Here is a 13,492-nt window from a genome sequence, read left to right as displayed (position 1 = left end):
CTGAAAAAGCAGATCTCCCAAGGTCCCTAGACAATCCCATAAGGATAATCAGGCGGACAACTCAAAAACAGAAAGAATCAGAATAAAGTCCAAGATACTTGCTTGATGTTTAATAGCATCATAGAGTAACTGCCGTCCAGAAGGGCTATCAAAATCACCAACAATCCAAAAAGTTACTGGCCTAATAAAAGAATCATCTGTAGAAAAACAGAAATAACAAATTGACTGAAAGAAACAGTCACATTCTATGTTTTGACACTTATTAATCCAAATAATTTCTGAAAACCATGCAAAAAATAAGAAAATGAACAGTTTAATAAAGCAAAATTAGTGAAATTTCTCTTTTAAAATAAAGGTAACATTCCACATGCACTGATCAACTATACTGTGGTCTGGGATTTGTTAGTATATAAATGAAACCTGTAAGTAATATAGTGTAGTCTTTAATCTTATTAATTTGTAACTTTCTGAAATATTATTCTTTATAAACATTTAGACAAATTTTCTACACTGATAGTGTATTGTTACCCACAGGTTCCAGAAACATCACAAAGTGTCAGTAAATTCTGAATAACAGTGGTCCCTGAAGCCCCATAAGATAACTAAGAAAAAGAATAGAACATTCTGAAGTATTGTGTTACCATAGATTTCCTTGGAGGACATTCCTGCACAAAGGCAAAAGGAAAAGAGTAGAAGAAAAGAAAAAGTCATTTCTATAATTAACAACCACTATGAAAGTAAAAAAAACTGAATGGTGCTAACAGGACCCATGCCTCTTTCTGCTCTTTATTCCCACCACATTATAGGACTCTTCAGAAAGAATTCCTTTGAAGAACCTGGTAGTTATTGTGTAAACATACACATACATAGGAAACCAGAAATCCTTTCAGGAAAAGACCACAGCAGGGATAAAAATACCTGTTTTAAATGACATCCAGTGTTTTTCTTATTTGAAAGGATGGTAAATATGACCAGAGGGGAAAATAATCTGTCTACCCTTAAAAAAATTCCTAGCGGGGCACTGGTGGCTCATGCCTATAATCTTAGCTATTCCATGAGGCTGAGATCTGAGGATCACAGTTCAAAGCCAGCCTAGGCAGGAAAGTCTATGAGACTCTTATCTCCAATTAAACACCAGAAAACTGGAAGTGGCTGTGTGGCTCAAGTGGTAAGCTCTTGCCTTGAGCTGAAGAGCTGAGGGACAGCGCCCAGGCCCAGAGTTCAAGCCCCATGACCAACTAAAAAATTCTTTTGACACAATGTTACCTTAACCAAATAACTGCATAAAAACCGGTTTAAAATTGTGTAAAGGCTTTTTTTTTTGGGTCCAGTCGTGGGGCTGAACTCTGGGTTTGGGCACTATCCCTCAGCTATTCAGCTCAAGGCTAGAGCTCTACCACTTGAGCCACAGCGCCACTTCTGGCTTTTTTTTTCTGCTTATGTGGTGCTGAGGAATCGAACCCAGGGCCTCATGCATGCAAGGCAAGCGCTCTACCACTGAGCCACCTTCCCAGCTCGTGTAAAGGCTTTTCTACAATAAAATTACAAATACTAAAATAAAACCAACCCTGTGTTACTAAAAAGACCAGTGAAACTCATTTTCAGTTCATTAGTTCGTTTTTATATTATTTTTTTCCATTTTGAACTAAAGTTTTCCCTTTTAACCATAAGAGTTAACACACAAAATTTACGAAGATAGAATTTGAATTTTTAAACATATATAAAGAATTAAACTTAAAACGAGTATTTTCTTGAATCAAAGTATTGTAGGAAATAGTTAATAAAAGAAATTATGGAATCTCCCCAAGGGACACTGAGATTATAAATATGCTTCCAAATATTAAAAAATAAAAGTGTTAAAATTCAAGGTAAGTCCCAGATAGATTACCTTTCTTTGTGAGATAGTTCATACTGTTTGCTAAAGCAGCAGTCTTGCCTTGGGAATCCAAGACAGAAAATCGAGCATAATCATCCACAAAGAAGTTATCTGGGGAAAAAAAGAAACATTGAAATAGATACATAATAAATATGCCTCAATTAATCTACTGTTAATATTTAATTAATGCCCTTCTTTGACTATGACACATATGAAAATGTGTAAGTGAAGTATATTAAGTTCCGTGTTTACTTAACAAGTTTACAAATAAATCCATTAATCACTTAAAAATACAAATGAATACACTCATGTTTTGTATAGTTACCACTATATATGTTCTACTCTTCTTATTCCCACTGGAGAATAGTGTCTTAATTCATCTCTCCCTCCCTAGTCCATCCACTAGAGTATGTTCTTCCCTTTCCTATGGGGTACAGGAAATATGCTGAATCACAATTTTTATATTTATTAATCTTAACAGAAAAAGTTATTTCCATTTGTTTTATATATCTATCTTCTCTGATCAGTGTCCAATGGCAGTGCTCCTATTTCCCTTCCGATCACTCTTGATAAAATTTCAGTTTCATCTAGTCATTCCCTGGCTATAAATTACTCAGCACATAATTTATCCCTAGCTACAAAATGTTCTCCAGGGCTGGGAAGGTGGCTCAGTGGTAGAGCGCTTGCCTTGCATGCCTGAGGCCTGGGTTCGATTCCTCAGCACCACATAAGCAAAAAGAAAAAAGCTGGAAGTTGCGCTGTGGCTCAAGTGGTAGAGTGCTAGCCTTGAGCTGAAGAGCTTAGGGACAGCGCCCAAGCCCAGAGTTCAGGCCCCACGACCGGACCCAAAAAAAAAAAAAAATGTTCTCCAGTCTAGTGTGCAGTAATCTCCCCAGTCTTAAGCACTGTTACAACATGATACTCTCACTGAGAACACTTGCCTGGTTACCTACTCATCATCTATCCTTTAATTCAACAATGCTTCCTATGCAATCAGACATGCTTCACAGAATCACATGAAGCAGGAACACGACAATCTTACAGTTTGGATTTTGAATGTCCCCCCCAAAAGCCCTAGTGTTAAAAGCTTGGACACCAGCCTGTGGAACTACTGGGAGGTGGTGGAATCTTAGGTCATTGGGGACAGATCCTCTAAGGGAATACTGGGACCAAAGTAGTCCCTTACATGATGTTCTATCTTAGCACAGCAACCAAAACAATGGAACCAACTACCCAGGATAAAACTGTTGAAACCGGAAGTGGCGCTGTAGCTCAAGTGGTAGAGTGCTCGCCTTGAGCTGAAGAGCTGAGGGACAGCGCCCAGGCCCAGAGTTCAAGCCCCACGACCGACAAAAAAAAAAAAAAAAAAGATAAAACTGTTGAAACCATAAGCCAAAATAAACGATTCTTCCTTTTAAGTTGACTTCTTCCAAATATTTTGTTGCAGAGAAACTAATACAAGTAACACATTTTGCAAGGTTCCAGCACCATAAAAGCTAAAGAAGCCTCAGTAATGATGTTGTTACCATTTAATCAGGAGTATAAAGGGTTGGAGCATGGCTCAGTTAGTAGAGAGCCAGCCAATGAGCAAAAGTATGAGGTACCAAGTTCGAGTCTGGGTCTTGGACAAAAGAGGGAAGAGGAGAAAGGAAAGGAAGGTAGGATAGCAATGCCTCTTCACAGACACCTGTACTAGGTTCAATAACATCCACACAGCTCTCTTATGGCCCAGCAGTGTTTTCTGAGGTCATTACCACAACACTTGGTAGAAAAGGAAATTCACTTGGCATTTCTACAGTCCTTCTTAATGCACTACCCTTCACCAAGAAAAACCTAAATTCTGCTTGCCTTACCCAACACCAAAACTTCTTATAAGAAGCTAACACTAGCTTTGAAGAAAATAACTTAGCTCACTTTCTGAGCAGTTTCTTTAAAAATATGTCTATATTTATATTTTCTTCTGTATTTATGCTTATGACTATTACATACATACATATGTATTTAAAAGATTAGCATATATTTGTATTTTCATCTGTCTAAAAGAGTTTCAATTTCAGAATGGCAGTTTCATATGCCATAAAGTAACAACCATAAATAGATCTGTATTCTACTCAACTACAATGACAAACAGTTGTTATGATACCTCATATCTTCCCTTCCCCACCAAGGAAAGAATCATGACAGGTTAAATGTTGACAGCTCTTTCTTATATTTAAATGTTTGTTGAAGTGGCCTTCAGTATCACAACAGAAGATATAAAGCACAAACTACACATGGATTCAACCTAGCTTCTAAAAAGCATTCTTAGAGATGCCAACTGAAATTGAAAGTGGAAGACAAAGAGCAAGAAGAGGAATGGAGAGAGACTACTAATGGATATATGTGTGCTTTGTTTTGTTTTGTTTTGTCTTATGGGGGGGCCTTGGTGCATAACCAGAGCTAGACTCAAAATTGCAATTTTCTTGTCCCAGCCTCCCAAGTACAAACCACCACTCTCAGCAGTATATGGGTTCTTTCTGTGGTAATAACAGTGTTCTTTTATTAGTGGTGATGCCTACAACTTTGAGAATAAACTAAAAACCACTAAATTATGTATTTTAAAAAGCTGCGATTTTGTCTGGGATTGCAGTTCTGTGGTAGAACACTTGCATAGCATGCATGAAGTCCTGGGTTTGATCCCCAGTACTATAAGAAAAAGGTTGAGCTTCATGGCATGCATATTTTATCTAATGAACCAGCTCTAAAAACAAACAACAAAAAACCCCAAAACACAGTGAACTCTAGGTTGGTCTCTTAACTCATTGTGTAGCCTATGCTGGTCACAGCATGCAATCTTCCTACTTTAACCTCCTATGTGCTGCTGAGGTTATAGCTATGCACAACCACACCAGGCAGAACTAACTTTTTTTTTTTTAAAGTCATTAGAATTCCAGAGTAAAATTAGTTGAAATATTAATTGATATTATTGGTCACTGATTCTACAATGAAAGCAAGAAAAAGAATTGCTTAATTGCCTATGGCCACAGGACACCAACAATAGATCTATATTAGTGCTTGTTTAATTGGCACTTATGTGTCACTGAGTATTTTCTGAAGTTAACAAGATTTTATACAGAAAAAAAATTATCTTCTTAGAAGGAAATTCTTATGAATTTAGAAATCAAAGCACAGTAAGCTTAAACATAAATTATTGATGTCATCTTACATTACAACTGAATAAATGCAAAGAATATGAAACAAATCAAAACGCCAAAATTTGTTTCTGAAATGCTCCTTACTACTTGCTGTTAAATCCAGGTACTCTCGCTCAGCTGTCAAAATCCTAGAATTGATTCGTGGGACAACATTTGGCTGATTCATGATATATTCTACCACATCTTGATCATGAGAAAGTTCACCCTATAGGAAAAAAGAAACAGAGAAAGGATTCAATGTTTAATAAATATCATCATCAACAATTCATTGGGAAATAAAACATAAAGCTATTGTACAATAGCTTCTCATGTGCTGATAAAAGCCAAATACTAGATGTGGGAGTGGAAATACTAGATATGGGAGTACTGCCTATAATCACAGAATTCAAGAGGTAGAGGCAGGAAGATCATCAGTTCAAGGCCAGTTTGAGAAACAAGGGAAGAGTCTATCTGAAAAAAACACAAAGGCTGGGAATGTAGCTCAGTGGTTGACCACTGGCTTAGCATGTACAAAGCCTTAGGTTTGATCCTAACACTGCAACTGTTTTGTTTGTTTCTTTCTTTTCCTTCCTTCCGTCTTTCTTTCTTTCTTTCTTTCCTTCCTTCCTTCCTTCCTTTCTCCTCCTCCTCCTCCTCCTGCTCCTTCTTTTTTTGGTCGGTTGTGGGACCTGGGCCTGGGCCTGGGCACTGTCCCTCTCAGCTCTTCAGCTCAAGGCTAGCATTTACCACTTGAGCCACAGAGCCACTTCCAGCTTTTTCTGCTTATGTGGTGCTGAGGATCGAACCCAGGGCCTCATGCATGCAAGGTAAGCACTCTACCACTGAGCCACCTTCCCAGCCCACTTCTGTTTTTAAAACAACTAAAGATAGAAGTTACATGCCATTGCCAAGCAGAATGTTTAGTGATACTCATTTGAAAATGAGGAAGCTGGGTGGGGATGGGAGGGAAAAACTGAGGGAAGGGGTACTATTTACCTGACTTATATAACTATAATTGTTCTGTATATCACCTTTATAGTAACAATTAAAATTAAAAAAAATAATTTTGAAAAAGAAAAAAATAAGGAAGCTGAAGTATAGAAAAGTTAAATCAGTTATTCAGTGTCACAGAATTAATAGGAAGGAACCAAGACATGAAAATGCCTTCTCCACAGAGTACTATGATGCCCTAGGAAAAATAAGCTCTGTATTCAGTGAAGAGGTAACATAAGCACTGGGGATAGAGCTCAGTCGTAGAACACTTGCTCAGCATGCATAAGGCCCTGGGTTTGATCCCTAGAGAAACATACATACATACACATACACACACACACAACACACACACGCACGCACGCACGCACGCACGCACGCACGCACGCACGCCAGCCAAAACGCACGCCAGCCAAAATCCACTAACCATGAGTACTACCCATAGTAGATCTTCTTAAAGGAGAAAGGAGAAAGCTATCACTACAAACTTTTTTGAATTCCAAGCATGAGTCACCCTACATCTCCTGAGTCATAATTACACTGGGAGAAGGAAAAATCATTTGTCATTTAGCCTTCACTTTTGTGCATCTCACATTATAGAAACACTTCTACATCCTGAAGGTAATCTCAGAGATAAATGCTAATACTGTTGGAATCTACGATTTATCGTTCTTAAAATATTTATCATACCAGTATTTGGAGCCAGCACTTGGGAAACAAAAATAGGGTCATAAGTTACAAGACATATGGACTACAAAGTAAGACCCTGACTCAAAACATATATATATATAATTATATAGTATACAATATTATATATAGTATACATTATACATAAATAATATATTACATATTGTTTAAAAGAATATATTATTATATGTAATGTATTAATATATTATGGCAATAATATGTATCTGGGAGAGGAAAATAGGGTCTCACATATAGCTAGGCTGGCTTCAAACTCATGATATGATACTCCTGCTTCTGAATGCTGGGATTGCAGGCATGCATTACCACATTCAGATCTATATAAGTATATTATAGTCACTTTAATGATAATTAACAAATCAAACATATACATTAAAATATCTAAAAGTTTCAATAAAACACCAGTAGAGGGGGGTAAATATGACCATATATGTGCATATCACAGTGAACCCCCATAACCATGTAATAATATAAAAAAATTAAAATGTAGCAAAAAATTGTGACTGCTTATTTCAAAAGATCTACAAATTTTCATGTTATAAGCTATCAATGACCATATGAGCCAAACCTACAAATCAAGACCTACAACTGTACTATATAACTCACTGTACATGTGAGTCCAAGTATTACATGTTACATTGTAAATCTTAATTAAGTCTAATCAAAAGCCAGGTGCCAGTGGCTCACTCCTGTAATCCTAAACCACTCAGGAGGCTAAGATCTGAGGATCACAGTTTGAAGCCAGCCCAGGCTGCAAAGTATATCTCCAATTAACTAGCAAAGAGCCAGAAATGGAGCTGTAGCTCAACTGGTAAAGTACCAGCCTTAAGCAAAAGAGCTCAGGGACAGTGTCCAGGTCCTGAGTTTCAAGCCCCAGGACTGGCTGACCACCACGGCTTACACCTATAATTCCAGTTAGGAGTAGGAGGAAGGAGCACAATGGCTGGGTACAGTGGTATTCATACTTGTCATCTGCAAAGGCATAGGGAAGCACAGTAGGAAGATCATATAGTGAAGCCACCATAGTAGAAGCCAGCTGATTTCACATTTGGCAATAGGTAGGTGGGGAATTTGCTAATAGTGCAAGAAGCAGGCTACCAAACTCGGAAAAGTACTAGAATATGGTGGTTCTGATATTTTTTAGTTCCTGTCTGGATATATTTCTATCACTAAATATGTGTATTTAGTGATACTAAATACTATATATGAAAATGTATTAGGGAAGATTACAAATAGATAATTTGTGTTTAACAGCTTAGCAGAATATTTTCTCTCCTAATAGATTTTTTTGTTGTTGATTTTTACAGAATTGACTTTTTACATTATGTTAACATTACGTTAACAATTAGAAATTAACTTCTCTTAGAAATTTATGAGTGCCGGGGCAACCAGGGGCTCACACCTATAATCCTAGCTATTCAGGAGGCTGAGATCTGAGGATTGTGGTCCAAAGTCAGCCCAGGCAAGAAAGTTTGTTTCTGCCAGTGCTGGGCACTATCCCTGAGCTTCTTTTGCTCAAGGATAGCACTCTACCACTTGAGCCACTGCACTACTACTAGCTTTTTCTTAGTTTTTATTAGAGATAAGAGTCTCATGGACTTTTCTACTGGGGCTGCCTTCAAACCACAATCTTCAGATCTCAGGCTCCTGAGTAGCTAGGATTACAGGTATAAGGCACCAATGCCTGGCTCTGTATTTGTTTATATCAATTAAATAAAACATAAATGCTTCCATACTGTTCGTAAGTTTAAGAAAACTAAGCCAACTTCATTAAAAAGAATTCCACTCAGGCAGCTGCAGCAGGAAGATGGCCTTGATTGCACTGTAAGTTTTAGGTCCCCCTGGGCTGCATGCAAAACTCTGTCTAACAAAAGCTCAGAGTTGTAGAGTACTTGCCTACCCATTCACAAAACCCCAGGTTCAATCTGTAGCACCAGAAAACAAGTGGACTTTATTCTCCTTCCAATAGCTCTATTTCATAACATAGTTTCTTAACATAAGGTGGTATACCTTAGAAGAGATCTACTCTTACACATTAGAAAACATGCAATGAAATTCAACCACAGAATTTTTTGTATGAATACATTAACAATGCAATAATTTGCTTCTGTCAAAAATCTATTTATGGAGCCAGGCACCGGTGACTCACGCCTGTAATTCTAGCTACTCAGGAGGCTGAGATCTGAGGATTGCAGTTCAAAGCCAGCCCGGACAGGAAAGTCCGAGACACTCTTTTTTTTTTTTTTTTTGGGGGGGGGGGGGGAGGGGAGGGTCTAGTCGTGGGGCCTGAACTCAGGGCCTGGACGCTGTCTCTCAGCTCTTCAGCTCAAGGCTAGTGCTCTACCACTTGAGCCACAGCGCCACTTCCGGCTTTTTTCTTTTTGCTTATGTGGTGCTGAGGAATTGAACCCAGGGCCTCAGGCATGCAAAGCAAGCGCTCTACCAGGGAGCCGCCTTCCCAGCCCCCATATCTTCAATTTTTTAATTAAATATTTTTTATTGTTATTATAAAGTTGATTACAGAGGGGTTACCATTTCATAAGTCAGTAATGAGTACATTTCTTTTTGGACAGTGTTACCCCTTCACATCTTCATTTTGGCTCATCTGTAACAGCAATGAGAATTCCTTAGTGCTTAGGCAGGAGGTAGCAGACTTCGTCTGCATCTTTTCCCTAGCCTTTCCTAAAGCATTGGGCACTTTGGATTTTCCATCTTTGAATTGTGTTTTTCATTTGAATTGAGTTATAGTAGTTATTTGGGATTCTAATCCTTTATTAGATATATGCTTTGTAAATACTTTCTCTGTTCCATGGCTTGTCTTTCACTTTTTTTCCCCAATTTATTTTGTTATTATAAAGGTGATATACAGAGGGGTTACAGTTTCATAGGTCAGGAGATGAGTACATTTCTTTTTGTATAATGTCATCCCTTCCTTTAGTCTTTCACTTTTGATAATGTCTTGATGCCCAGAATTTAAAATTTTGATGAGTCTTATTATTATTGTTCTTTGTGTTTTTAATATTTTACCCAAGAAGTTATTGCTAAATCCATTGTTATAAAGATTTTCCCCATGGGGTTGGGAAGGTGGCTCAGTGGTAGAGCACTTGCCTTGCATGCAAGTGGCGCTGTGGCTCGAGTGGTAGAGTGCTAGCCTTGAGCTGAAGAACTGAGGGACAGTGCCCAGGCCCAGAGTTCAGGCCTCACGAGTGGACCCCCCAAAAAATAAAATAAAATTGAAGATATGGGAGGGAAGCATGCCTGGCAGAGTAGTTCCCAAGGTGACTTTCTTAAACCAAACCAATATAGTTTCCCTGTTGGAGGATGGCGAAACAGGGGAGAGAGCACAAGTGGGAGAGTTTCCATATATATAGCTGAATAATCAGGGCTGCTCTCTGGTACCCAATGTGGGTACCTCCTCTTTCCCGAGCCCTGAAAGACTTGGGATACCTCCATCCTATGTGTATTATGTGCTGGGGGTCCTGGAGGGATATGATCCATGACTTATGTACTTAGTTGTAGGAAGTAAAGAGAGCTGAGCACAATTCACTGGATTCTAGTTGAATCTTTCTCTAGGAAATATTCTCATTCCTGCCCTTTCTCCTATTCCAGATCCACAAGTGATGCTCATACTGGGATTGGAGGTATTTAGTGCTAGCAGCAACAATAAAGGGCAAATGCCTACCTCCCTCAATGTAATGAAGGCTACAGGAAAAAGTGGACATCTTGGTGCATTTGCCCCATCTCTTTCACTCCCAGTGGTACCAGTGGTTGAGGTGGGAGGCAAGAAGGAGCTATTACTTAATGTGAAGGTAGTTTGTGTTTAAAATAAAGAAATTATTCTGGAGATAGATCTTAGTGATGGTTGAGCAAGATTATGAATTACACTGAATCTCTTACTACAATAAAAATTTCTAATGTATCTACATATATCTAAATATATCTACCATATACTTTTGATATCTATGGGTGTCATCTGTCTCTTGTTCCTGGGAAGAAACTTCTAAAGACAGTGGTTTTAAAAAAGTATCTGGACTCAGCCCCACCACGGGAACCCCAGAGCTACACAGGACGCCCACAGAACACCAGAGCAAAAGACCTGCAAGGAACTGGTGCTGATCCAGAGAGTGCAAATAGAGACAAACCCCAGCGCTCAGAATCTGCACGGAGGCCTCACCCCCACCCCTCGGGTGGAGGCCGGAGGCCCATCCCATGGACCCAAACAGTGTCAACCAAGGCAGAGACAGAGGAGAAACCCCAGTGCTCAGAACCTGCACGGAAGCCCTCCCCAATGCCTCAGCCGGAGGCCCGAAGCCCATCCCGTGGCGCAGAGCCAAACAGCATCAACTGAGGCAGAGACAGAAGAGAAACACGCAGAGCCACCACTGTCCAGCCCACAACCACCTCAACTGAACTGATTGCAACAGCAACCAACGACCTACATCACACAGAAACAACAACTAGCTCCAGGATGAGTACCCCGCAGGGAACAGTGTCTCCCTCAAGGGAGACCAGAGCTGGTGGGAATCCCCAGACCCGGACCCAGACCCCCTACCCCAACACCTGGACCACAGGACCCACTAAACCTGGGCACTGTTCGAGAGCTCCACCAGTCCGTGGAGCACAACTCAGCTGGCCAGGCTAGAGCAAGAGCACCCGTGGAAGGGAGCTTAAACGCCCAAGCCAGGAACAGTGCCCCTGGGTCAAGACTCCCAACAGTGGAAGAAATTTGAACTGTGTACTCCAGGCTGCGTAACCTAGGCGGGATACACAGGTCCAACCGGCGTGCCCCAGGCCGGGGGCTGGGACCAGGCCTGGGGATCCGGTGCCTGAGCAACACAACCAACTCCTCCCAACTGAAGTCAGAAACTGAGCATACGCCTCAGCAGAGGGGAGAAAAACGGAACTGCACCCCCTGGGAATCATACCTGTGATAGCAAAAGAGCCGGGGGTTCTGGACAAGAGAAGCCCAAACCCCACCAGAACCCGACTCATATATTCTAGACTGGGAATTGGACAACACAGGCCACGAGCACCTGATAATAGTCAGGAGCTCAGGCTGTTAAGGTAGCTCAGCAGTAGAGTGCTTGTCTCGGGTTCATGAGGCCCTAGATCTGATTCCTCAGCACCACATAAGCAGAAAGGGCCAGAAGTGGTGCTGTGGCTAAAATGGTAGGGTGCCAGCCTTGAGCTGAAGAGCTGAGGGACAGTGCCCAAGCCCAGAATTCAAGCCCACAACCGGCTCCCTTCCTCCCCCCCAAAAAAACATCAGGAGCCCATAGTAGCCTCCAGCATCTGGGACAGTGCATCTAGCACATCCAATCTCACCAAGAGCACCTGTAGGAGCAAACAGGAGCAGTCTAGGCTGCTCAACCTTTCTAAAGGCGGAAACTGCCAGTGATCTCCAGCAGAGAGCCGAGAACCCTATGTGGGTCAGACCAGCAGCTGGAGGTCGGCCCCCAACAGAACCGAGATCAGGTACAGACTCTCTACCAGCACAGAAACAGCAACCAAGCAAAGACAGACACTTACTGACCAAAACAAAATTTCAGATTAGTCTCCAATAATCCCTGAATCCCCATGCGAAAATCACAGAGAAAAGTTACAAGGTTTATCAACACCCAGGATAGCAAGCTATCCCCAAAAGCGAGCAGCCACCCAGGGGAGAGCCCCAGAAGGAGCAAAGCAGGAATGGAAGACAAAAGCTACATCCAAGAGATGCTGGAGGCAATGACTCAAGAAATAAAGCGAGGAATAAAACAGAAATTGAAAGAACACAGGGTCGAAATATTGAAAGAGATACAGGATATGAAACAGGAGATGCATGCAAACACCTCACTAAAAGGTGAGATTAGTACCAAAATAGAGGCAGTACACATCTCATTAAGAGATGAGATTAGGGGCTGGGAAGGTGGCTCAAGTGGTAGAGTGCTAGCCTTGAGCTGAAGAGCTGAGGGACAGTGCCCAGACCCAGAGTTCAGGCCCCAAGACTGGACCCCCCCCCAAAAAAAAAGAGATGAGATTAGTACTTTGTAAATCAACATTGAATCCATAAATGAGCCCATTTCCTCCATATGAACCACAATGGAAGCCACAGTTAACAGAGTGAACAAAATGGAATGTAGAATGTCAGTTACAGAAGACAGAATACACCAACTAGACCAAAAAATGACAGATATGGAAAAATCACTTAAATTATGCCAAAGGGAAATTCAAGAGTAAGCCGATAGTGCCAAGAAATTTAACCTTCATGTAATTGGAGTGGATAAAGGTGAGGAATATCAAAGCAAGGGAATGCAACACCTATTCAACAAGATAATCAGTGAAAATTTTCCCCATCTCAAAAAAGAACATCTTACCTACATAACAGAAGCATACAGAACACCTAACAAGCAAGATCCCAGAAGAAACACTTCTAGACATATTATAGTAAAAATGATAGATCTGAATAATAAGGAAACAAACTTGCATTCAGCAAAAATGAAGGAGTTATACTACAATGGGAAAAAAATTAGAAGCACTGCAGATCTCTTCACACAACACTGAATGCAAGAAAGGCCTGAGAAAGTACCATACGAGCCCTGAGAGCCAATAACTGCCAACCCAGACTGATATATCCGGCAAAGCTAGCATTCACATTCGATGGAGAACTGAAAACTTTTAATAGCAAAGAAAAACTAAATGAATACATAAACATTAAGCCAGCATTACAAAGAACACTAAGAGGAGGAATACAACGGGAAGAAAGCAA

At 40.5% G+C, this 13,492-nt stretch overlaps 1 protein-coding gene across 2 annotated transcripts in view; it reads right to left on the bottom strand.

Annotated features, from left to right (window-relative positions):
- Positions 1–13,492, bottom strand: part of Uggt1 (UDP-glucose glycoprotein glucosyltransferase 1) — a 125,621-nt gene that overhangs the window by 39,330 nt on the left and 72,799 nt on the right. Inside the window, exons 19-22 of one of the 2 annotated variants that reach the window (XM_042685095.1) lie at positions 5,155–5,275; positions 1,889–1,987; positions 642–665; positions 103–197 (exon numbers count right to left, since the gene is read on the bottom strand). In XM_042685095.1, the coding sequence (XP_042541029.1) occupies positions 103–197; positions 642–665; positions 1,889–1,987; positions 5,155–5,275 (339 nt within the window). The remainder of the gene's footprint in view (positions 1–102; positions 198–641; positions 666–1,888; positions 1,988–5,154; positions 5,276–13,492) is intronic. The other variant, XM_042685096.1, reaches the window with a different exon arrangement.

This window comes from Dipodomys spectabilis, unplaced genomic scaffold, assembly GCF_019054845.1.
Source record: "Dipodomys spectabilis isolate Male_0828 unplaced genomic scaffold, ASM1905484v1 ptg000094l, whole genome shotgun sequence".
NCBI classification, from domain to species: domain Eukaryota; kingdom Metazoa; phylum Chordata; class Mammalia; order Rodentia; family Heteromyidae; genus Dipodomys; species Dipodomys spectabilis.
Note: the sequence above shows the minus strand (reverse complement) of the source record. Positions and strands in the feature narration are given on the sequence as shown.